Source organism: Anser cygnoides, chromosome 5 (genome assembly GCF_040182565.1).
Source record: "Anser cygnoides isolate HZ-2024a breed goose chromosome 5, Taihu_goose_T2T_genome, whole genome shotgun sequence".
NCBI classification, from domain to species: Eukaryota; Metazoa; Chordata; class Aves; order Anseriformes; family Anatidae; genus Anser; species Anser cygnoides.
This window is the reverse complement of record NC_089877.1, coordinates 2627378-2653786: the sequence shown is the minus strand read 5'-3', so window position 1 is coordinate 2653786 and position 26409 is coordinate 2627378. Positions and strand designations below refer to the sequence as shown.

The 26409-nt window shown below is 46.0% G+C and overlaps 2 protein-coding genes across 10 annotated transcripts in view; one reads left to right on the top strand and one right to left on the bottom strand.

Moving 5' to 3' along the window:
• SBF2 (SET binding factor 2) overlaps positions 1–26409 on the bottom strand; it is a 300617-nt gene that overhangs the window by 255462 nt on the left and 18746 nt on the right. For 6 of the 9 annotated variants that reach the window (XM_048070135.2, XM_048070140.2, XM_048070143.2 and 3 more), the window contains exon 2: positions 945–3588. In XM_048070135.2, coding sequence (XP_047926092.2) covers positions 945–1905 — 961 coding nt within the window. In that variant the 5' untranslated portion in view covers positions 1906–3588. Of the gene's footprint in view, positions 1–944; positions 5001–6126; positions 6565–26409 lie in introns of those variants that run through there. The other 3 variants (XM_048070136.2, XM_066997287.1, XM_048070144.2) reach the window with 3 other exon arrangements.
• ADM (adrenomedullin) lies at positions 7230–9998 on the top strand. Its single transcript, XM_013189059.3, has 4 exons — positions 7230–7375; positions 7962–8072; positions 8324–8464; positions 8888–9998. Exons 2-4 carry the CDS (start codon positions 7975–7977, stop codon positions 9156–9158), a joined length of 510 nt encoding a protein of 169 aa, XP_013044513.2. The 5' UTR covers positions 7230–7375; positions 7962–7974; the 3' UTR covers positions 9159–9998.

Sequence of the window (26409 nt, the reverse complement as noted above, 5' to 3'; positions counted from 1 at the left end):
ATGCACGTATCAGTTGGCAATCAGTTCATTTTCAAATCAGTTCACATACTGATTTCGGGTCTTTTCAGCAAAGGAGTGTGATATTACCAAAACAGAAGATTACACAACTGAAGCTACTCTCGTTACCCACAAAATGTTAAGAGATAACACCACTCTCCTTTCTTCCGAGCAGATAAAAAACAAGAAAACGATCCCCTAAGAAAAGCAGCCATTTCTGAACAGCCTACTGAACGCAGAGTGCTTCCCGAGGTGTCAGCAGCGGCACCTCTGTAATCACCGGTTAACTGAAAAGCTGCAAACCCCCAGTTGAAACAGCCAAAAGCCCTGTCGCTTTCCACTGTCTTCGCTTTCCTTCGTGGCTGCGTGTGTACGTGCCTCAGCTAAGAGCACAAAGAAGACGGGGGCCAGCAGTCGGTACCGCTGCTTTCTGTGGAGATCACTCGGGAAAGAAGCGCGCAAGAGCGCTCCCGCTGTCCCCGCGGGAGAGGCCGCTGGCTGCCGGGCGGGTCCCCAGGCGCCGTTTGTCGCGGCCCCACCGCTCGAAAGAAGAGCTGCCGCTAACAACGGCGAGGGGCTGCGGGGCCGGGGCCGGCCAGGGGTGGGCTGAGGCCGCCGGGCGGAGGCGAGGCCGCCCCGCCGCCCGGAGGTGCCGCGGCCCGGCCGGGAGAGCAGCCCCCCCGCTTCCTCACCGTCCCACTCCGCCTCGGGAAAGAGGGCTTCACCCTCCCGCGGCTCCCAGCCCGCCGTGCCCCTCGCGGGGGGAGGCCGGCGCCGTCGCCCCCGGGTGCCCTGCTCCCCGCGGCGCGGCCCGGGCGCCGTGTGCGCGCCAGTCTCCTCCTCCCGCGGCCCCGCCGGAGGCGGGAGGGGGCCGGGGCCGGGCAGGAGCGAGGGGAGGGGGGAAGAGGCCAGGACGGCGGAGCAGCCCTGCGCGCAGCCACACCTACCTGTCTTCTCGTGGTCATAGCCCACCACGATGAAGTAGTCGGCCAGCCTGGCCATGGCTGAGAGGGGCCCGTCTCGGGCCTCGACACCCCTACTGCAGCGGCGGCGGCGGCGGCTCCCGGGCGGCTCAGCATCCTCCCCGGCGCGCCCGCCGCAGGACAAGCGGCACCATCTCAGCCATGTTGGAGGCGCGGGCGCGCTGTGCGCCTGCGCGCCGCCGAGCCCGCTGCGCCGTGACCCCGCCGGGCTGGGCGTGGGCTGCGGGATCGCCGGCGGCACGCGGAGGCCGTGGCTATGGTCCGGCCGCGCTGCCCCGGGCCGGGCGAGAGGCAAGCGGGGCCGCTGGCGGCCTCGGGACCGCCAAACCACGCAGCAGATGCTACCCTCGGCCGGGCCCCTCCTGCCCGCCGCGGGCTTTGTCTCCTTGCAGCACCACGGGCTGTCCGCCCGGTGAAGCACCCGCCCCCCGGGCACCGGGCATTTTCTGCGGCGATGGTGGCGGGCCCGGGCAGCCCCTAGTGCGGCGGTGCGCGCCCAGCTCTCTGCCAAAAGCTCGGTGTGTGAGCGGGGCTTTGCTCGACGCCCTGCGGCGGGGACCTCTGAGAGGAGCTGGCGGGGGCGGGGGCCGGGGCCACGGCCCCCCTCAGCCTGTGCGAAAATAAAGCGGGCTGCGAGCTGCGGCCGGGAGCTCTTCCTGGGGAATCGGGACCCACATTTCCAGGATGTTTCCTGTTTACGTTTTGTCCGGGATGCGCGGAACATGTCGCTGCCGAGAGGAGGTCCGACTGCGACGGCGCTAACTGCCCCAACGGCCGGGCGCCGACTGCCCCAGTGGTCGGGCGCTAACGGCCCCAACGGCCGGGCGCTAACGGCCCCAACGGTCGCGCGCTGAACGCTCCAAGGGCGCCGTGCCCGCCGTGCCCGCCGGCCGCCTGCCAGGCAGCCGCGCGGCGGGAGCAGCATTTGGGCCCCGCTCTCCCTCACGGCGACCGCACCGGCGGGGCAGGGGCAAGGCGGGCGTGAAAGCGGAGGCTGCGGCGCCCTGCCCGGCCCTGCGGTGCGGAGCGGAGCGCGACTGCCCACTCCCGCCGGCTGCCCCGGCCTCCCGCCCGCCGTGGCCGACGCGGCCGCCCCGTCAGTGCGGGTCGCGGGGCTTGCGCCGGCGTGCCGGGGATCGGGCTCGTCGCCCTCCCCGCCTCCGACGTGCTGCTTTGGGGCGCCTCGCAAAGCGGCGGGGAGAGGTCGCGCTGCTTGTTCGTGACGTGCATGGGAGGCCGGCACCTTTTGGACTCTTCACCCTCAAAAGCCCGGCGGGGTTGCCAGCAGTCGCAGAGATGCTGCTGATAAACAGGGTGTCTGCCAGTGCGGTGCTTGGCTAACTGGCTGAGAGTCTGCCAAAACATTATGATAAGCTTCCATGTACGTCCTGTTTGACAGCACAGAGAGAACAAACAATACAAAGGACATCAGTCACACCACAGCGAGGAGCTGCAGCAGCCGCGGTGCACATGGAAATTCAGCAAATTCGCTGAAGTTGCTCCTGACCATCCACCATCGAGCAGAACCCAGCAGTTAGTCACTAGCAGTTTCACAGAGACATTTCCGTTTCAAGCATGCAATATTTACACCTCCTACTTAGCTGAGACATAGCAATGCAATGTCTTGCTGATAACCCGGGGGCAAATTAGCTGGGAAGCTTCAAGAATCAATTACAATGTTCTTGCTCGTACCTTCTCACAGAAGGACTGCAGTCAAAATCTCCTTCAAGCAATCAGCTTCATGGCTTAACTATTTTGAAGTCAAACACCATGTAGGAAGATCTAAGGTTTAATAAATTGCTTATTAACTTTGGAAATAACATATATATACATCGAAAAAAATGGTAATACTTTTCAAGAGACGCACGCTGTGGGGTCAGTCACTTCCTATATTAGGCAGGAGCTAGAAGGAATGAATACCTTTCTTAAATTACACATAGGCTTTTTGGACCGTGATCCTGTAGGCTGTAATGACTGAAACCCAGAAAGCTGCTTTCAAAACAGTGAGTTTTTTGATTAAAGCATTTCTGAAGTACCAAAAAAGGAATGCAAATCTTAATGAAGACACACATTGCTGGTGAAGTGGACAAGGATAAGGCTCAGCGCCATAACTCCTAGGGGTGGACGCTGCAGCTGTTCAACAGCACAAAGCCAGGACATGCAACAGTTTATGAAAGCACAGGATAATAATGTTTGTAGCTAAACCTGGAGAGAAAGTTTAGAAACGCTAAGAAATTACCTAATTTGGAGCTCAAACAGAACCTTAGGGTTATCATATCTGCACTCATAAAACGGTTCAATATGCAATGACAAATCTCAGTACTTAAGTCTCACTTCTCTTTTAAGGCAGCACCTCTGGGAGGAGAATACCATCTAACAATTTTCTCAGGGCATTAACAAATTAACAAGAGGAAAATATTACTTATTGAGTCTCCAATAGTACTAGCACCCACTTTATATACAGCCTTGTTCCTTCTTCCATCTAGACCAATACAACCAAAGCTTGGTTAGTCTATAAAGCAGGTCGTAAGAAGTGGCACGTCTTAGGTACTCGTGGCAGGATGGGCACCGTTCATCTGGGCTCCAACACAGCTGTTTGGCTGTATACCTGCATGGACACCAAAAAGGTTCAGTCAGCCATAATTTACTTTCTTAACTTCCCTTTAGTAGAGAGTAATCTAATATTCTTATAGGACAAACGAGGAAGTGGAGCAGACATTGTTTGCTCGCTTAAAGTCTAATGCAAAGTAAACTGAACTTTCATCCAGACCACCAAAAATAAAATTCCCTCTGTTCCAGCAGAGTAGCTTGGCTGCTACCAGGCCATGAAGGGGTTCCTAGAGCAGCAGCTGTGGGTGGACACCAAGGCCTAGGTCTCCAGCAGGACCTGGGCAAGAACTGTGGGGCAGTGTCCGCCCCCCTGGAGACAGAAAGCATACAAGGGATAATGTTGCCGCACTCAGACTATGTGCTTAGCACCAAAAAGATGTGAAGGTTCTCAGCAGCTTGTACAGTCAACTTCTCCTTCAGCAAGTATGAAGGTCACATTCAGCCTGCAGTCCCTTAATCCAGTGTCACCCTTCAGTTTAGTGACACCCCTTACCAGAAGAGGAAAGCAGCCATGACCCCAAGCAGTTTTTCTCTGCCAATATGCATCTCCCTCACTGAGGAGGTTTTGTTTAGCATACACAAATCTACCAGACATGAGGCACACTGAAACCATCACATTTCCAGTCAGACCACTGGAGATGGAATTGTCCCTTGTCACTGTACCCTTGACACAATACAGCTGTCTGAGTACATGCACCAACAGCGAGGCTTTTCTGTGTGGAGCTTGACAAGGGTTTTACACGCTTCATAGGTTGTCGTTCTTCTGCTAGTACCATCTTTGTGCTGATTTTATACAGCCTGAAGTACAATCAAGTATATTCATACTCATTGCATATGAATTCAGTAAAGTTTGTACCAACCTGGAATGAAATATGCAAAAGCACTCCCACTGGCTTCAAATAACAATTTTCTTGCATAATCAACATAGAATATTTGCCTCAAACTTATTTGCCATTGATGCCTACAGGTGTTAAGACCTTTGCTTTTGGAATAAAACTTCACCTGAATAAAATACTGTACAAAAGAGCACAAAACAGCAGGGAGATCCTCACAATCTCCCTGCTAGATAGATGTTGTAAAATTTTCTGTACATACAGCAATACTGAGAGGTTGAATGACATGCCCAAGATAACCAGTAAACAAGTACAAGAGCCGGATGTTTCTCCAGGCCAACTTCTCTGTGATGGATGAGGCAGCACCCAGAGGAGAGCCTACACTTCTTGAAAAGAGCCCAGTCTTGCGGAACTGTGTGGCATTGCCTCAGAATAATACTTTGCCAAAAAAAAGTCCACAGAACACTCTGTATCATTTTTTTGAAATGTAAATAGCTATTTACAAAGTAATTTTTATGAAGCAGAACTTATTACTACCTCATTGCACAAATTCAGTGACTATTGCTCATTTTCAAGCTGCTTGGGAATGCAAGTGCTGAGGAAGAACAAAACGAGCATCTGAACTGAGAATGTGATGTTTTGTGTTAGATTTGAAACCAGCTTTACCTGCTGAAGCCCTTTCACAAATCACGTCAGCAACAAACTGCATCTTGCCTGATCATTTATGTGCCAAAGTTTGCCTGCACGCAAAGCTGAATGAGCTAATTTTGTGTCACTAAAATGGCCATTGTAGTCAGCATGGCACTCACATGTGACTTGTCTTAATAGTATTATTATTCCTAAACCAATGTAGGATTCTTTCTGCATTGTTTGCCTAAGAGTATACAAAATGCACTTCCCTTTTGGCCAAGGATTCTAATGAGGGATTTTCCAGCATTTTGGGAAGTGTGGGATTTTTTACTGGAACAAGAGATTTAAATTAAATCAAAGCAATGCCCGTGACACAAAATCCTGCCTTCTCATTCAGAGAAGTTAGATTCAGTTCCAGCTTCTGCTGATAAAGTAAACCTGCGGACTCCCTCGAGCCTGAGCTGCCTCATGAGGTCTCGGAAGGCCGCTCACTGTGATGTGGTGCAGTTGCGCGGCTCCGCTCGCGACACCGTCCCTCTCTAGGCCACCTCTTCCCCCGTTCTTCCCGGGAAAGAAACCGAGCCCCTCGCTCGGTGCACTTCTGCTTCGGAGCACGGTCCGCGTGGAGGGCAGCGGAGCTGCGGCTCCACGGGACCGCCCGAGCCGGCGGCGGAAGGGACGAGGCAGAGCCCGGGGCTGCCCGGCTCTCGCAGCCGCCTCCCGCCCCGTGCTCCGGCCGGGCAGGTGCGGCGCAGGAGCGGATCCGGGCTTGCCCCAGAGGCCAGCTCACGGCCGGGGAAACGGAGCGGGGGGGAAACTGACCGCCAGCCGTGCGCTGCCCCTCCGGGGCGGCAGCGGGCAGGGCGAGCCGCTGCCACCAGCTTGCCCCGGTCGGGGGGGGGCCGGAGCCGGGAGCCCCCGGGGGCCCGGCCGCTGCTGGCGAGGGAGGCGGCAGCTCCCCCCGAGTGAGCCGCGCGTAGGAAAGTGTCAGTCATCCCCTCGCACATACCTCTCCGGGGTGCAGCAGGGAGCGCGGCTACCTAGCAAAGCAGAGTCACGAGCACGTAACTCACCTGATCTCTGAAACACCGCGCTCGCGGCGAGATGCGGGCGAAACACCCGGCACACGCAGCCCGGGGCCGGCTCCGGCCGGGCGCGGGGCGAGGGGCGCTACCCCTGGCCCGGCGGGGAGAAAACCGGCCCGGCGGGGAGAAAACCAGCCCGGCCGCGCCCGGATCTGCATCCCCTGCGCGGCGAGAGCTCTGCGGGGCCGAACAGCCGATACAGGCTGCAAAAAACAGGTTTTGCCTCTGGTCAGCCAGGAGAATGCTGTTAGAGCCCCCGGTCCTGCAGACGTTCGGGCACTGGTTTAGCAGCGGAGCCGGTGAAGTAAGGGCAGTCATGTACACCGAGCTGCGGCACCCGGCGAGCTGCGCAAGGCTTGCTTGGAGCCGTGACCCCGCGCACCTCAGGTGCTCTGTGTTTGTGGCAACGGCACCGCTCCCCTTGGCCGAGGGCACAACTTGCGCTCCTACCTTCGCCTTCCAAACCCATTGAAACTGATTGATTTGAACGGATCAAGTACATCAGGAACACTTTATTAGATGAAAAATGCACCTACGTTGAGTCATAAATATTAATGACGGCTGATTTGTCACCTCTTAGCTTATGTAAAGAAGGCTGACATCCATTATAGTTACTCATTACAATTCAATTGTCCAAATATGGATTTATTTGTGAAACCTTGCTGTTTGATGGATTTGCATGGATCTTGAAATCGATCGGGTCCGGTTCCTACGCTCCTCCTTCCCCCCACCTGAGGTTAACGTGCCCGAAGTGAGAAATCACGGCACGGTCTGTAAGTGCAAACTGACTTCTGTACTATACCGGCAGTTAAAACCACTGTCCCCAGCAAAACAGAACGAGGGGCTTAGCAGCTTTTGCAATTTATGCCAGGACTCGGATTCCACACCTAAAAGCTGTCGTTATAATTCTAAAAGTACCACGGGGGGGTGTTGAAGATAATTTACATGAATCCTCCAATTTTCCCCCAGGATGGGTTGCCCCCAGTCCATGCTAGAACGATTAAGCAGTGCCTGGGATGTGGGGGTGGGGGTAAGTGTCAAAGAGAAATCGCCCAGCCAGGCACGCCAAGGTCCACCCACTTCCCCCGCGCTGCGCTATAAAAGGGAGTGGTGGAGCGCAGCTCCGCAGTGGTTGCTCCAGACACACAAAGACAGAGCTCTCGCTCCTCAGGAAACCCTGCGAGCTCGGATCGCTACTGCGAGAACGTTTGTCTCAGTGGATTAGCCTCACTTTCAGGTAAGAAGCTTTTTTTTTTTTTCCCTAAGAAAAAAAAAGATGAAGGGGAGGTGGAGAGGAAGTGGAAATCTGCTAAATCTGGGCTGTTTTGAAGAGCTTGAAGTTACGCTGCAGAGCCTTGCACTGGCTCTTGGCATCAGCTGCAGTTTACAACATAAGGTCCAGAATTAGCTAGTTCTGCGTGTGAAGCGAGAAGATGAGCTATCGGGGATAAACTTCCAGGCAGCAAAACACTTCTCGGAGTTGGGAAACGATGGATCTGAAAGCCAGCTCCCTCTAATCTCGTGGGTTTGCTGAATCCTAATGTAAGCCGCTGGGGGTATTATGGCAATCCTGCTGGTTTTCAGCCGCCTCTACAAGTAAAACTCTCGACAAACGTAAACTTTAGAGGCTCTGTTATTTACTCTGCGATAAGTTGCTGAGCAAATACTAGCTTTTGGTTCATGTCGCACACAAAGTTCCCGGTAGCCTGGGGGCTCTACCGAGGGAAGAGGTTCTCGGAGCCACCGAAAGAAAAAGAAACGGACAGACCTTATTTGGCTTATCTTAGCAAACATGCTTATAAATTCTCTTCTCTATCCACCAGGAGTTCAGCCAGAATGAAACTGGTTCACGTAGCCCTGCTCTATCTCGGCTCTGCGACCTTCTTCGGGGTGGATGCTGCAAGGGTGGACGTAGCGACAGAGTTCAAAAGAAAGTGAGTATGGGAGCGCGCCCAGCCGCTCTTGGAGCCTCCGCGCCCCAGCGCCGGGCTCCGGCTGCGACCAGAGGGACCGGACTCCCTGCGGGAATTGCACAGGGCCGCGTGCCCTTTCAGGAAGCATCCCCAAAAAAGTCCGAAAAATCTCAGCGCTGGCGAAGATTATCGCCCCTCGAATCTGTTTGGCTTGGCTCCCGCCCTGCAGGCTTGCACTAACAGGCTGTCCTCTTCCTTTGCGCTCCTTTCAGATGGACGAAATGGGCACTGAGCCGAGCCAAGCGGGACGTGAAGCCCTCGGGCGCGCTCCGAGCTCTGGGAGCAGCCGCCGCCGTGCAGCCACTCGTACGGCCCCAGGACGTGAAGGAGGATCCCCGCGTCTCGCATCCCAGGTAACTTCCAGCTCGAACCCTCCGGGCTCGGACACTTGCTCAAGCTAGCAGAAAATTTCCGGGTCCCCTCGTTTCCGGGTGTTTCGGGTCCTTGCTGCAAATCCCCGAGCCCCGGAGACAGCTCCTGCAGGGAGCCGCCTCCCTTTCCCCGCGCTCTTCAGCCGGCGGAAGATAGCAGCGCTTTCACTGCGAAAGCCAAATATAAATAGTAACTTGAGCTCTGGATCCCTAGATAAAGTAACGGCCACAAAACGGCGGGGCCTCTCCTCCCGTGGGCAGCGAGCTCTGCCCCGCGCTCGGGTCGCCCCTCTCCCGCCGCTCGGCGGAGGGCAGGGCCGGGGGGGCTGCACGGCGGGTCTCCTGCCCTCTCCTCCGGGCCCCACCGCGCCGCTCTCACTCCTGCTCTCTCTTCCTGCCTCGCAGCAGCCGGGAGGATGCTCACATCCGCGTCAAGCGCTACCGCCAGAGCATTAACAGCTTCCCCCACTTCCAAGCCATCCGCACGGGGTGCCGCTTCGGGACGTGCACGGTGCAGAAGCTGGCCCACCAGATTTACCAGCTGACCGACAAGGATAAGGACGGCGCCGCCCCCGTCAGCAAGATCAGCCCCCAGGGCTACGGCCGCAGGCGGCGCTCCCTGCGCTCCCCCCGGACTCTGCGGGCGCTCCCCCGCGCACCCGCGCTGGGGGTGTGAGCGCCTCGGCCGGCTGCACTCAGGCACGGACACTCCGGGGGCTCGTGGAGGACTCGCGGAGAGCGTCCGTTCGGGCGGGACCCCGGCGCGCCCTCCCGGGGCCGGGGGCGGCGGGGCAGCGAGGACCGGCGGGACGCGCCGCCGGTGCCGCCGCCGAGGGAGCTGTGAGAGCCCCGCCGGGGCGCTCCCGGTCTCCTCGCCCTCCCCGGGCGAGGCCCCACCGCCGCCGCCTGGGGCTGGAAGGCGGCCGCCCCTCGCGCCGTGCTCGCCGCCGGGGGCCGGGACCGGGCCTTCGTCGCCGGGAGGCTGCGCCCTGCGCTGCCCGGCTCCGGCCGCCCCGAGGAGGGGCGCTCGGCGGAGCCCCACGGCCGGCGGCCGGCCCCCGGGCAGGCCAGGTCGCCCCCACCTGCTCTACCCTCTGCGCTATCTGCACCCGGCAGGGAATCGGACACTCACTAGTCCCTGCGGGGACTGCGATATACTTGAACGTCACAGAGAGGAAAAGTGCAATTGTACGTGGTTTTTGTTAATTATGTGCGGTGCGGTGTGTGTGGATCATGAGATACGTATCGATATTTAAGATTGTCCTGTGTCATGTCCTGTTTGTATCTTTTTTGGAAAATATATTTTATTTTTATACGTTTATATATATATATATTGCATATGGGCATTTTAAAACATTGTATCCCCTCTATTTTTCATATCGTGAATGTCAAACGTTGTTAAACTCTTTTTCCATACCTTTTTTATCTCGCATTCCAGACTGGTGAAAGATGTAGAGAATGTATCAGCTGTTCTCCATGGGTAATATGTGAAATAAAGTAAACACTATTACGTAAAGCTTTTCTGTTGTTTTTAGTAGGGGCAGGTGGTGACGATGAACGAACCCTTACTTTCTGCAGTCCTACCCTTATCTACCTGGCATGGTAATGCTGTGACAGCCTGAAATGTGGCAGATACAGACTTTGTTAGCAGCTGCCTTATCTAGTCAAATCAAATAAACTCAAAAGCGTGCACGTTAAAATCCCAGGGCAAAGCTGTTGAGAAGGCTCTAAGGCCTCTTTTACCCACATGTCCCAGCCAGGGCTGAAACGTGTCACAGCTTGGATTGATCGTGCAAGTTTATTTTTTGCCCTAATTAATCAGAGAAACAACTGCACACTTCAACATTGCACAACAAAGTAACAGATTTATTGAGGGAGCATGTTCCAAAAATGGTCATAGCAGCTTCCAAGGTTATTTATGTTGAAGGATTTCCTGGGCCACAGTTCAGGTTAAAGTTAAATGGTGACCGGTTCAGTGTGGGCAGTGTTTTTCATCTTGGATAAAAGCTTAGCATTAGGGATTTCGTTGTTTTGTTCTTTTTTTTTTTTTAAACGAATTCCAGCCACAGACCAGAAAACAAATGTGAAACTGAACCTTATTAATGCACCAACAGCACCATCTATTGGTGTCGACTCTTCATCCTTCAACAAAACAAATCCCTAAAAAACTAAACAAGTGTATTTGAGTAACATTTTGGATCAAACGTACCATTTCCCCTAAGGCATGTATCTCTGAAGACAGTGGACATAGACAGAAGAGGGTAAGGGAACAGAAGCACTAAATGCTGCTAGAAGAAATTAAGTGGGTATATTTTTTTATTTTATTTTTTTTACCTAAGTGCCAAAGGAAAACATTATTTCCAAGAAATAATCAAAAGAATGAGCAATGGTACACTGCCAGGAAAATTGCTGCAAAAAAGCTTGGGTAGGAATTCAGTCAACTAGATAACTGGCATATACTCGTAATCATTTTTCTCCCCAAAGTTTTGAAATTCTGCTGAGTGCTTATTTTTAAGCTACTTTCCTAAACTTTTTCAAACTAGGAATCTTGAGAGGTGGGTTTTCCGTTTGAAATATTCTTTCATTTTATTTTTCATTGTTTTGCTTTATTTTGTTTTTAAAGGCATATATGTTGCCAGTTGCCAGTTTTAATCACCATCTGTTTGTTACCAGCTGAAAGAGAATTTGTGTCTCTGCTGCTGATGGCCTTCCTGGTCCAGATTTTCTAGGGTGTCAACATAGGATGGGGAAAAACGTAAAGACCTAGAGAAGTATGGACTGAAATGTATCAGACTTCCAAATACCACCTTCTAGTTGACAAGGGATGATGGCAATCACACAATCTTCAATGTAGACTACAGCTGCCAGCTGAGACACAAGCAAGAGGCTATTCTGAAATCATTTAAAGCTCTTCAAATTAGGCTAGTCGCTACTTACTAGTTTTGGGGAGCTTGCAGTGGGAAATTACAATATGTAGGTGAAAGCACCGAAGCTACCCAAGTACATAGCGCAGCTGGAATGACTTCCATAGAGCCCTACACTTTAATAGCTACAGTATTTTATTTATGGGTTACAAAGCTAGCACCTTTATCATCTAAACTTGGGACATACTGGACTATAGAGTGGTTAAGTATGTATATACCAACCAGCTACCTTTGTTTGTGTTAATCTTTTCTTCATTTACTGCCAAAAAACAATGCCCACTTAAAATCCCTTTTCTTCCCTCCTTTCCCTGATAAAGATCATTTCACTCAAAGCTGAAATATCCTTGGCCTAACCACAGAGGGTTAAAATCGGGAATTCTGACCTTACTGGAGCTCCCTAAGTGCAATTCCCATTTGGAAGGTTCAAGAGCACCACCTGCCGTGGTTGTAGGGAGAAGCAAAACTTCACAGTTGCAATAAACAGGAACTAAAGAAAAGATTCCCCCATCCCCACAAATCTTGAAAACCATAACGACTTCTAAAGCGCAAAGACCAGCACTGCTGGACCAGATACACCAGAAAGCAGTGGGTAGCCCTGTGTCTGGAAGACAGCATGTGTTTTGAATGGCAGGAGGAATGAAGCTGAAAAGTAAACTCCCTGGAAAAAGAGCAACTGAGTATTTTATCTAACCCATAGGCTAGATAGGCCGGGGGAGAATGACAGAGCAAGCAGGGACTCCTTCCTGTGGCATGGCTAAGGCCGCATCCTTAGGATCATTAGGATAGTCTTGGGGAGCTGTTCCCTAAGGGCTAAAATAAACAGAGACAGCATTCTCCCTCCTCGTCCATTTCTGCACCTGCCCCAGATGAGATCTCTCCAGGTGAGAGTTCTTCCTTCTGTGCGAGTTCTTTCTTCTGTGCAGGGGACATTACTGAAGAACTTTGGTTAATGCATCTTTTCACTATGAACATCCCAGCATGCACAATGCTGGGCATGAACTTTCAAACAGTAGTTGAAATTCATATGTGAACTTGATTAAAATCTCTGAGGAGTGTTAGTGTTTTGACCCACCCTGGGGTCTCAGCGAGAACAAGCCTGTGAAACCAGGAAAAAACACAGGAATAAGATGCAGCCCTTCGGCCTTCAGGGATGAAAATGAGCAGCTGACTCCCAGTGCTCACAGATGGTCAGCCCATGAGAGCAAGCTTCCTCATAAAGTCCTAGAAGTTGAAGAAGAGTGGGGTGCTTAGGTCAAGGCCAGCCTATGCTCTAATGAGACAGATGAGAAGTGGAAGATGGCATCAAATGCCTCCAAAATCAGTAGCATCTGTTTACATAACACCTTAGTTAAAGTATCAGGTTCTAAAAACAGCCTTGTGCCTTGTAAGCCACCATTTCAAAGGCTGCTTGAAACATGACTATAAGCTGAGTTCAAACAAGATTCTGAATTAAAAATAATAATAATTAAAAAAAAAGTTTTACAATGGTGAATATGTATTGAAGCAGAAATTCATCCTTGTGCATCAGTCTATCCAAGAACAAATGCCAAAGGAGTGGTCACCATTCTCAGCAGAGCCTCCATGGTGAAGTGTCAGGAATGTTCACAGAATATTCTTTATGAAGTACTATTTTGTTCTGTGCCTACCCTAGAGACGTCCCATGGCAAACAAAAAGGACTTTGCTATAGACAATTTTTATTAGCAAAATTGATTGCAAAGGCTATTTTTATCTCAGAAAGACTTTTGTGGCTCCATTATTTATTCTATATGGAATGGTGGCAAGAGGCCTAAAATGCTGATATGCAAGCATTTTCCCATAAATCCTAGTGTAGATCCCCTAACCTGGAGGACGGAACCAAGTAATCACATTTCTTTCTCCAGAAGGTACCACAAAATTTACTTCAAGCAACCATGTCGTGGGGAGGACTGGAAAAGACGTTTGTTTTCCGAATACATCAGAAAGCCATCAAAGAGTTCTGCCACTGTTACCTAGGAATGACTTCTACTGTATCCAAAAAGTAGAGATACTGGTGTACTTTCAGATGATTATCAAAATCTGCAAAGCATCTTGGTCCATGCTAGTAAGAATTGCAGTCAGGTGCCAGATAGAAACTTTTTCTTCAAGTACAATGACAGAAAGGGGAATACTAATGAACACTTTGGCACATATGAAGCCTTTTCTGGCTCATTGAGTACCCAAAGGACAGCAAGTCATAATTAAAGCCAATAATGGCAACTCCAGACAGCCATCCAAATATTTTCCTTGTGCCGTCAATACACCGTTTTATATTATCTCACATCATACTTAAGTAGTGGAGAGCACACAGGCATCAGGAGAAAAAATTCCAACATGACTGAGTACTACCAATAACTAAATCCAATTACTCCTAACTAAAATTTGTTTATTGCGTTCACAAGGGTTTGCTTTTATTATCCAAATATTTCTTAAAGAACACTTTTTTCACCAAATAATTTGTGTCAACTTGGAAATTGTTTTAATTTTCAAATACTTAATTCTTTGGAACAGGGTCATATATCCTTCATGAGGAGAGGAAGCATAATTTGTTCATGAGGTAAAGAACATTGCTATGTAAAACTCTTTTTACAACACACTAGTCAAGGCGCTTGATAAGTGTAATGTCTCCAAATGAAAAACAAATGGTTCCATTAAAACTAGAATCCATGGCTTGATAAGACTGGAGTTTTTTGCTTTCCAAATTCCCAGCAACAACAACAGCAATGAGGAGTCCAAATGAAAACTTTTGATTAAGTTTGATTATGTGATAACTTTTATCAAAGATGTAACTACACCTCCTCATCTTCCATCCACTTACAAAAGCCTGTTTTTTTTCCAAAAGCAGGCAAGACCAGTCCAACCCAGCTGAAGTCAAAAATTTTATAATAAATACTGACTCTCAAAATATGTTTGCACAATAAATATTCCTCCAACACTTCCAGTTCACTATCACTTTCCAGATGTCAGTTTGCAAATTCAATGTAGCTATTCCAGTAATTATAAAACTGTTAATATTATTTTCATGCTTTCCTAACATAGTGTAATAACAAACAAACGTCTGGGTCTTAATCTCTTATGTCCAGTAGTACTGGCAGAAACAGGATAACAAACATAAGGGATCTTTCTTATCTGTTAGTTCAGGAGCAAACTAAGCAGTTCATCAAACGAACATGATTATTGTCCTTTTAATAGGTGGTTACTGTCACAGGAGTTATCATGAAACCCACACACTCAAAAACTGAAAGGCCGCCATGTAATCCATCTCACTGCTGTTACAGGAGAGCAGTAAAGGGAGTGGGGGTTCCTCATTTCCCCTTACATGACCTGACTCTACTGTGGCTCTCTGCTAGAAAGCAGTAAGCCCTCAGAGGCCACTGCACTTCCCCATCTGCACAGAAGGACTCAGGAGCAGATCTGAGTCTGCACACTGGAAGAAGACAGCTGCACCTTGTAAAGTGTATTTGTTCTCTTTAAAGCCAAGGAAAAAATGATGGGTTTCTAAGTCCCTTTTTCTAAGTCTTTTTTTTTTTTTTTTTTTTTTTTCCTGGGGCTGTGAAACTCTGCTTCCCATTCTGCATAAGGAACAAATTCATAGTCTGGCCCTTTATTGATAAACAAGACAAATATGCAACTGGCATATATCATTAGTCTCCTTACTGCCTACAGACATCAGACGTTCTGTTGGTGACGTACTGGTGAGCAAGATAGGAATCTCAGCACCAAATCCCAGGCCTGAGACTGATCCCATCTAATCGAAACAAAACCTCTAGTGACTTCAGCAGGAAAAAAGCCTAAGCCATAGCATTCTTTCAAAACCATGGCTATTTCTACACTGAAAAATTGTATTGTAAGTTACGCTTTGTACTTCATTTATTCATGAGTTCTGTTTTTGAAGACTGATGAAACTGCTAAAAATTAAAAGTAAGGGACAGGAACTGTGTCATAAAGAGGTAACAAACCCAGACTGTTCATTTCTGAAATGAGTTCAGCAATGTATGATCATTGCTGCTCCTCCTAAGTGGATGTGGTACTGCTGGCAATGACAGCTTCAGCAAACATACATGTATGAAGTGAGGTGCTAAATGTGTTCATGAGGGGGCATTGAATACCAGAAACTTCCAGTGTTCTTGTCCAAAACCCAGATGCCGTTAATGAATTAGGATTTTGGAGTGTTTCAAACACTATGACTTTATATAGCAGCACTTCCTTCCTCCCCTCTCTCTTCTCTCTCTCTATTTTTTTTAAATCTCATCACCTATTCTGAAACCTCACAAAAGGACATATCCAGACAACCAATTCAAATGAGACAATGAGTGGTGTACATAGTTTACAGCAGAAACTGGCAGTCAGAGCTGCTGCATCAGTCAGGGCACACACACAGACAAGGTAATTGGTAACTATTTAATGAAGGGTATAAAAAGATTTGCACAAAGAAGTGAGTCCTGCAAAGACAAAGATGATTTGCTGAGTGATTACTCACATCATCTTGCCCCAGTCTGATTTCATTAACTTCTGATAATGGAGGAAAAAAACCCTCATATTGCAAGTGCACAAGGGCCATTAAACCTGATTTATTGTGTTAACCACACTGCAAGACAGATAGAAACAAATGATACGTTTTTTCCATGGAATGTTGTTAGAGTTTGTGTACCAAGATATTTTTCTCCTTCTACTAGTCTGGCACATCTGTACAACTTTGCTGCCATCTGCTGTCTTCTAAAGAAAAATAAATCACTCTCATTTAAAATTATTGCTGGATGTCAAAGTGGCACAGTGCTGCTGCCAGCAGGGAGGCCTGCGTTACACGGATTTTTTATCTGGCCTGGGCTGGTTACTCAGTATGCTGAGTAAGGCCTAGGCTCAAATTTTTAATTCCTCCTCAGCTTTACTCAGAAAAAGCAAGAACAGCACAGTACCTTTACATATTCTGAGGAAATGGAAAAAGGAAACTATTTTGTTCTTTCTGTTATTCTTAGCAAGCTCAGGGTTTACACTTTACCAGTTGGATGCCTAGATGTCTCCTCTATCCCAACACCACTTTTGCTGTAGGCTACCAAGATAGCCGTGACCATAGCAGCATTTTTGGAGAAAAGAATGTTTTCAAGGTGTGACATGAAGGGATCAAAGGAGAACACTGGCTCTTCGAGTGTTATGGGAATTACCTATTCACTGATGAGTAAAGAAGGCTGAAGTTAGAAAGAGCAGCATTGCCTATTCAGGAGCATTCATGAATGGAGAGATGTGCACATGCTCTTCATTTCTAGACAGAAAGATTTTTAAAAGGCAGGAATTAGAATAGTGTATGATGAATCAGACTGACCTGCCATTTATTTAAGTCATAAACAATGCAGCCCCTCAGTGGTAGTTAGATGTGAGCTTTGGATTGGAATCACAGTCATATTAACTCTGATATAATTATGCTATATATACTTAGTACAATACAAGTATTCTTATTTTAATAAATAACCCACTGCAAAATATATTAATTATAACAGATAATCCAACACTTGCAGAAGGAAGTAGTATATCTAGTATGAAAGGTTTCTTCAAATTCTACCTAATGAAGATAAAGAAAATAGATCTTATAAAAGATTGTAAAGATCTCTGGGCTTATGTGAACTTTTAAAATTATTATTAATACTGCTGAATACAAAAACAGGCATTGGAGAAAGGACCTTCCAACAGAATACTTCTCATCTCTCTGACTGTAGAATTTCTTCATAAGTTATATACAATGTGATGCCTACGGACAACATTCAGCCCTTCCATGTGTTTAAAAGAGGTGGTTGAAGCAACATATTTTTGATTTACTTCTGTTTTGGATTCAATGCTGGTTAAATTTGCTTTATACTGGATATACAGTGATACACTAATTAATTCATTTAGCCCATCCAGTTTACATGTTATATGCTCTGCTATGAATGGTTACAAATGTGAAAATGGAAATGTTGTATGGAAGTGGTAGGGGCATCTACATCTTTATTTCCTTGCTTTCAGACAGGTATCAGTCATGTTCCCAAGCCAGAAAAACAGCTTCCCTCTGCCTAAATTTGTAGGGCCCCAGGTATGGCTACAAATAACGTGAAGCACTGCAGTTACCAGCAGTTCTGGCAGAGGAGTGGAAGACAGGACTAATGAACCACCACTACCCAATAAATTAATGCACATGCACCTATAAATCATGGGAACACAGAAACACATGCAAGTAAACACACCTAACCAGTAAGGCACTATAGGACTGAAGGGAAAAGGCCTGAGAAACTTGGGCCAACTGTCATGTACAGGGCATATCATTAGCACTAAACACACAACTGACAAATATAGAAGAAGAGGAATCAAAGCTACTGCCAGCGCTTTTCCATTAAAGGCTGTTTATGAAAAGTAGTGGGGGTAAACCTCTGTGTAATGAAGCCCAGCAAGAATCTGAAGAGCACACAGAGCTGCTGGGGCAACCTTGCAGCAGTCTTGAAAAAAAGAATTATGCAAAAACTAATCTAAACAGTCCCTGTACTGAACAGGTCTCTGCTAGAAGATTACGTTTGTAGTCAAATTACTATTTTGAAACAGTAGCTCTATACTTATATATGTTTGAAAAGGTCTTTGAAGAGATATTTCAAATTTTGTTCCAGATTCTGTTTTGGCTTTCCCTTTGGATTCAGTTCTGCTCTTTGGTTTAAAACACAGCAGTTTGAAGCCACCAGTCGTAGAATCATAGACTACTTTGGGTTGGAAGGGACCTTAAAGATCATCTAATTCCAATCCCCCCTGCCATGGGCAGGGACACCTTCCACCAGACCAAGTTGCACAAAGCCCCATCCAGCCTGGCCTTGAACACCTTCAAGGATGAGGCATCCACAGCTTCTCTGGGCAACTTATTCCAGGGCCTCACCACCCTCAGAGTAAAGTCAAGTTACTGAATTAGCCTGGATTTTAACTCTGTCAGCTATTTTATATAAAAAGTAAGTATGGCTGGAGGAAACAAACAAACAAACAAACAATAAAACAAACAACAAACAACCTAGATCTATGATGGAGAAAGGGACTGGAAATCCTTGATCCTTTTAAGAAGAGAGGAGGTGCTGTAGGCCAAATCAGAAATGCTGAGGAGGGAAAAATGATCGTCAAGCTGTGTATAGCAGCAGCCAGAAGTCAGTGTGTTGGACATCATCAGGAAGGTTACTGAGAATGTGCGGGTCAGTCTGGAACTACACAAAACCTCAGCCACCCTGTGTCTGGTACACAGTTCTGACCTCTACATCTCAGGAAGGATGTAGTGGATTTACAGAAGGTACAGAGAAGAGCAATAAAAATGATCAAAGGGATGGAGTGGCTGTTTTCTGAGGAGAGACTAAAACGGCCAGAACTCTTCAATGTGGAGAGACAAAGGCTGAGGAGCGTGATGATCACAGGTACAAACGGTACAAACTCATTAAGATGGTGGATAAGGTGAATGTAGAAGTGTCATTCACCAAATCCTGCAATACTAGACCTAAGGGGCAGGGCACTCACTGAAACCAGTAGGGAAATGATTTAAAACTTGTACAAGAGATTCAAGATTTTTTTTTTTTTTTTTACACAGAAGCTGGTGAATTTCTTGTCCCGTGAGGTTGTGGAGGTAGATGGCATCAGCAAGTCCAGAAAGGAATGAGAAAATATATCATATAACAGTATCAAGACAGATACTATAGGGCATAGGCAGGGGCATAGCATTTAAACTCCTTAATCCAATGATGCTGGGAGAACATGAGGAGAACAAACCCCAGGAAGAGGCCAGGTTCACATGCTGTGCCTAAACTCTACCTTCTTCTTTCACCTCAGGACAGCGGGGACAGCACATTGGCTTAGATAGACTACTGCTCAGACCCAATCAGACACTTTTTATGTTCTTATGAATAAAGCTTTTGTGTCGAGAATTCCCTCTGTGTAAGAAAAGCCACCCTATCATGATATACTGGGAATGTGAATGGTGCTGATGCTCTAGCAGAGGACTCTAAAACTGGCTAATGAGAGCACTTACTGATAGAAAAATACATGTCTATACTTAAGAAATACTGACAAGATTGTTCTAGCTATACATCCATGTACCCTCTAGCAGCAGCTTGAATCACTCTGGGATTGTAAGATTAGAATATAGTTAGCTCTACTTTGTGAGGTCTTGCAATGTACATAGCAAGAGAAAAACTCACAAAATCTCTGGATGCAAGGCATAACAACTTGTGTTCATGGGCCAGTAGTTGTAACTACTATGAACATAGCTGGGAAGGTCATGGAAGCAACTGGCCACTCTAACTGCTTCAAGGGTGCTGCAGAGTGGAATAAAATGTATTGATGGGAACTATTTTAATCATGTTCTTCTTTCTCTTAGCTGTTGTTTATTTAAGAAGACTGTTTTAATGCTTGTCTTCTTGTCAACCACTGTAGCAAGAGAGAAACCACTTCGTCTGACATCAGCTAAGAACAGCAGAGGCCCATGATGTGCCCTAAGAGTATAATAGAACTGAGTGATATTCAATAACAGAAAAAAAAAATGCTTGGATAAGAATTTATTCTTTGCTTTCATGTGTCTTGCATATTTCTGTAGTCACAAGTTTTTTGTTGATTAAGGAGTTTTACTTTTACCCTCCTTTTTTACACCAGAATCTCTGCTGATGAAGGATGAATAGGGAAAGTGTTGACCTTTCTCTTTATGTTCCAGTTAATAAACACAAATAACACTTTCTTGTATCCGTGCCCAGTTTGGATAAAACACAGTCTGATAGGAACTGTATCCCAGATGTTACATCTGATAATTAGGCAGCTTTAAAATGTAACATAGCTGAATGTTATTAAAACAACTAAAATAAAATTAAACCTTCATCCCTGACATATTTTTGTCCTGCAGGAAAACATAGGTTTTTGCCTTGAAAAGGTCATTTTAAAGAAGAAGCATAATGATTTAGAGGAAGGTAGCTTTCAGTTCTAGCTTGTCTGTATTAAATACTTTGCAATAAACTGCTCATCGGTGGCTTATTGTAGGCAAAACAGTCAGCTGGTAAGCCCTGTAGCTTTTGTGTATTCTAACACACTTCCAGTATGATCCAGAAAATTCAGGCAAGAGGTAATATATTTGATCACATGACTTGTTATCTTAAATGGTTTCATATGTGGTATTTGCTCTTGTTATTCGACATGACTCAAGTTGACCTCATTGTTTGTATGCCTGAGAGGGAACAATTATGTAACTACTAAATGGTATGGTAGACAGCAGTGCCATGCAGGACAGAAGAAAAAAGAGAAATGCAATGTCTACCAAATTATCAGAACATCTTACACCAATATACTATGCCTATTTTTTCGTACTGTCCTACATTAGAGAACAGTGAAAAAGCTAACATTCATGCTGGCAGATTTGGGTTAATCAAGACATCCTGTAGTTCTTGTAGTCATTTAGAACCTACAATTTCTGAGATTCTCACTTACATCAGAACCTGAATATTCAGTTATAAAATCTTAAGGAAGATGTTGAGGCAAATATGTCTTTAGTTTTATCAGTGGTTTATAAACAACAGTTAAATAACATAGCATGAATTAAAGCTGAGCAAGTCACAAACACTGCAATTTTCTTCTTGGTACTGCCCTCCTTCTTGCAGAAGCATTTGTATTAACAAGTTAGAAAATGAAAGATGAAAGAGCCTTGGAAAATTCACTCTTATCTATTTAATCTAATTTTGAGCTTCTTTATTTTAGTTTTCCTGGCATAGATTTCAAGTTTTTGTAAGTAAAAACATTTAATATCTTATGAAACTGCAAGCCGTCCTCTTAGAACTATTATGCTAGATTTCAATTACTTTGAAGTCTTCAAGGAAGTTTTTGTTGAGCAGACAGAGGTTACTAGACAAAGTCATTCTATTGTTCTGAAGTCTCTGACTCCAATCTCATCTGATCAAATATCAGTAGCCAGTGAGTGACTGGATGGACAATACCCAGCTGAACTGGCACAGTGGGCAGTGTGCTAATGTTTCAGAAGTGTGGGCAATTTCTGCTGATTTCATAAGGAACCAACTTGAATTGCATGGCAAAAGGATGCTGGAGATACTTCAAGACAACATTAAACCGTGTCATAATTATCGAGCTTGTTATGCATCCTGTAAGGATTCCAGTGTCATGACTAAATCCCACACCTGAGGAACTGCAATCTGTATTCCCTAGTTCTTCCTCCTATTTCAGTATTTTCTATTTTAAGCCTTTCTGGGGTTGTTATGCACATTAATGAAAAGTGCTCAACTGAAGCACTAGAGGAAAGCAAACTGTTCAGAAAAAAAAAACAGTGAATACCTTTGGCTGTCACACGCATGCCCAATCAATGTGTGCTAGTTGGCTCTCTAGCCTGATAAACCTCCCTTTTTCTCCTGATGGAATTGTTGATGCACATTGAGAGGACATGAGCCCAGAGAATATGACAAACTGTTTCCCTGGAGCGTGGAACCGACTTGCCAGCTCTCAGGGAGGCAGACACTGGTGCACAGGGATTTATTAAAGCTTTCCTGGGATGCTTGACAACATGATCTTGCCTCCAGATACTGTGTTTCTTTCAATATGTGAGTAGGAAAGTCAGTTTTAATTAGCATGACTGTAAAGGTGACCAGAGCAAATACCAACTACTGTCAGCATGGTGATTACAGGTTCCTCATACACACTGCAACAGATGAGTGGTTGCTTTGTTTATGTGGTAGAAGTGGATGGCAAAGGAAAGTAAACACGATTTAGCTCACAGCCTAGGAATCCAGAGGAGGATGAGAAAAATATTTTTGCTTACTGTGACACATTCAGTGTTTTGCTCTGAATTCCTTGGGACTTCATTCGGTGTCACAGACATGAGAGAGAAATAAATGGATTAAATGGCTGATTAGAGTGCTCTTGTCCCTCAAATAGCTGGGATGGAACTGTACCAAAATACAGTTTTTAGGCCATGGCACAGCTTTAGAGCCTGTTGTTTTAATCTGTTCAGCACAGTCTGGTAATAACTGTGCTCAGTTATCTCCCTCACAGCTGCTACTTCCCAGTCTGAAAGTGATACTGCACTTTGGAACCGCAGCATTTCCCACACAGCCCAAAAGCCCACATACTGGTACTCTGAGGTGGTACTGCCTGACAGTGCTATCCTGAGGCAGAAGGCAATTACTTTCCCAGACACATGCTGTCAACTTTTCCACTTAAACAGCATTCAGCCTTTTAGGGTTCTTTTTCTGTAGCAGCAAACTGGGGAGTATCAACACCTCTGCTCTTTTGTAGTGCTCATTAGACCACGTGTTCCTTCCTAACTTTACTTTTGTGGTATGGTCCACTCCTTTCTGTAGGTCTCAAAAATATTATTCCACACAGAATGCCTTGAGAAGGTAATGGTTTTCCTGCATGTGTCTAGGTTATTCTGACATAACCCTTTTCCTGTAATATTGTCTGTCTAACTGTCAATGTGTTCAACAAATTTAAAATGCCATTACAAAGATTATGGTCTGTGTTCTATACAGATTTCCTCCAACTCAAACCACTGTGAAAATGCCTGGAATATTTAAGTACTGTCTATATTGTGCAGAGATAGAGTAGGATTTTGGTTTCTGATGACTCCTGTCTGAAAAGCTCCTCCAATATCAAAGTTATTTTCATCTTTGTCTAACATCTAAGATTTTTGAAACAACATTTAGCTAAAAATGGAAGCTGACATACAAGTGTATGCCAACTTTCCAAATGCTGAATTACAATTACTTTCTTACCTTGCTGCCACCTATGAAGAATTTGGCTACACAGTAACCCATAAATGGGCAATCTTGGTATGCAATACAGCTGTACTTGACTAAATATCTCCAAGTAATTACAGAATTACAAAGCCGAACCTGTATGATAGCATAGTCCATGAGCATGTGGGGACATCTCTCTCCCTGATTAGGTAAGTAAAATTTCTCTCTTTTAGAAACACCTTTATCTTCCTGGGCTTGATGACAGATTGTGGTGGTTTTTTTTCCTGTACTTCCTATGTACGTGACTCTCATTTTGTAAGGTAGTAGGACTCCCTGGGCAATTAAATGATTACCAGTAGTGACATTAAGGCAAGAAGAGAAAACAAGGATGCTATGGGGAGACTGGGAGACAAGAGCATGCAAACAGGCTACACCTTTATGGATTATGTCATGTCCTCCAAGGAGCAATCACTGGTCCCTGAGCCAAGCAGTTCTATGTGGTTCATGCCCATTCTGCTATGCTGCCATGGGGAGTGGTTGCCTATGTCAGTGCTGACAGCTGGGGTGTGGTAGGAGAACTGGGACCGTCTGGATAAAAAACAGTCAGGGTTCAGTCTCTAACTGCAAAGATGTAGACATCTGAAACAAAAAGAGCTACACGAGGTCAAAAACTTGAAGAGTAGAAATGAGGTAGTTAAGAAGAATGAGACAGGCTAGACATAGCACAGATTAGAGAATGTATGGTAGAAGTCAGTTCATAGGCAAGAAAACATTAGCCTGCAGGTGAATACAGTGTGCTGTTTTCATTTGTACAAAACAGTGGCACGGGTTCCTTGTGCAATAAAAGTGATTCAGAAAAAGAAGTTCAAATAGCACACACTGGTCATGCTCTGTATCCAGAAGATCTACGAAGTATTTAGGAGGTGATATATCTAGTTAAAGATACTCTTTAGTACAAGAATAAATTAAATGTATCTAAGAACTTATAAAATATATAGAATCACAGAATATCAAGATACTCAATACTAATCTTATTTAGGAATGGTCCTCTCCATAATTCTGTGGAATATTCAGCTAGAGGCATAAATGTCCATTTTCATTGCCTTACTGTCTAAGAAAAGTGTCCATGTTGCTAAATGGATTTCCAAAGCACATATTTGCTCAGAACAGACCTTTGAAAACTCTAAATGAAATCTGCACGTGTATGCCAGTGTTTAGGTGTTAGTGTTCAGGTTTGGAAAAAGCCGGTTGGAAGGTAAAGGAAGTGAGAAGTGCATCAAGTAGGAATCTTTTTCTCTATGACCTCCTGTAGGAATCTGTAGCCTTTGTGAAGTCATGTTTTCTTTCATAAATCTGTAAGTAATTTTCAAGGAAACAAAAAATACCATCCTAACATTCCAGGACTATTTATTTCTATTATTTTAGTTATCTCCCCTCTATATACAATTCTAAAAAGATGTGTATATATGCATGGTTATATAGGTTAGTCATTTCATGCAGATATGCCTTCACCTGGACAAAAGGCTTTAAAACCAAAATCCCTTGAAAGGCAAAGTGGTAAGAGAAAGGTAACAGCTCATATAGACTATTATATTTTACAATAGAGAATGTAACTTTTAAAAGTTATAGGCTTATGGTTTACCTTGCTGAATTCAACACAATTAACAAATTGAGCACAGTTTATCTCCCATGATCTTCTATTTTTCTCCAGAAAAGTGCCTTTTCTGCCCTGTGATTCTCTTTTGTTCTTTATGTGGAATTTGATGGATCCCTCGCCTGTCTTTTTGGTTACCAGAAAGCACTGAAAAGAATACAGATAATACAGAGAAGGACTTCCTGGTCTCATTAGAATATCAAGGCACATTTTAGCACTGAGATGAAGATCAACTAAGGCAAGGAAGAGGCAAAGCCTTCCCTTCACCCTTAAGGGTTGTAATCCCTGCTCCCCTCATAAATGGCCATTGGAAAAAGTCCATGACTGATAGTGTTTTCTTCAGGCAGCATCCCAGTTTGTCTTACTTTATTTTGCCAGGATGGACATTTTTGCTGAAGCAGTGAAGAGCAACGTCTATGGCTGCAAGCACCTTTCAGTGACATGTTTTCAAAAAGAGGCAAAAAAGTATCAGGAAAGATGTTGGTCTTCAAGGGCTGCCAGGCAAGACAAACCACCCCCTTCCTGTGGCTCTGGGTGACATGCTTATGTCCTGTTTTTGAAAGGTCTGCGGGAAATGATGAGACAGAAACCAAGTTATTTTGGCAGAGAGCAGTTAACCTTTGGAAAACTAACTTGTATAGTACAGCAGAGGCTTTGACTAATACTGCACTTTGAGAGAATCTTAATACAAACATAATGTAGTCAGCAAACTGTCTTCAACGCCTACATTGACAGACACTTCTTGGCCTCACAGAAGTCGTTACTTCCCTCTGGGTCCCTGAAGCAACTCTGTCCTTACTCCAGTGGCAGATATGCAGCTTTCCCCTAGTCAGTGTTTCTGGCAAGCAAACTGTTACTCTTGCAATAGTGGAAATGGGAAAACCTGCATTTCTCCAAACTTGCCAGGATACCCAGGACTCAGGAGGACTCTTCTAACAGACTGCCAGCTGGACCAAGAATAATGAAGTTCCAAGGTTTAAACAGTGGTCTGCTCTGGCAGTTCTTGATGTAAAAAGATACTTTTACTCCCCTTCTCCCAGGTTCAGTCCTCCCATTTTTTCATTTTTTGGTTCCCTTTCTTGGGCTCCTATGAAATAAAGACTGAAAACAAACAGCATCCCTGCCCCCACTTTAGAAGAACATTTTTTTTTTCTGCTTTTCTTGGCTGAGTGCTCCTTTCATGCTCAGTGGGTATCCTTGGGATATCTCCCAAGGCAGTCTCTGCACAATGGCCCAGCATCAAAAAGTGTGGCTGTCTAGTGCCTAGCAACAATGACATGACCTGCAGTGGCTCAATTTTATAATTGATGTCTCAGATAATACGTGAACTCAAACCAGCCTCCCAGCCTCATAACCATACCACAATCTCCTGAAGGAGCAGGTACTCTCCCTGGCCTCAGTTCCCTTTCTGAAGGTTCCAAGATACAGAGAGTGTTTTCTTTGTTTTTTATTCATGCAATAACAGGAAATCCCATACAGAGAAGAATGAGATTTCATTGCTTCCCAGAACTGATAACACATTGAAAGCTAATTTGGTTTAGGGCAAAAGAAACTAAAAAGGCACAAATGCACGCACACACAAACACGAATAAAAACAAAGACAAACAAAACCCAACGCA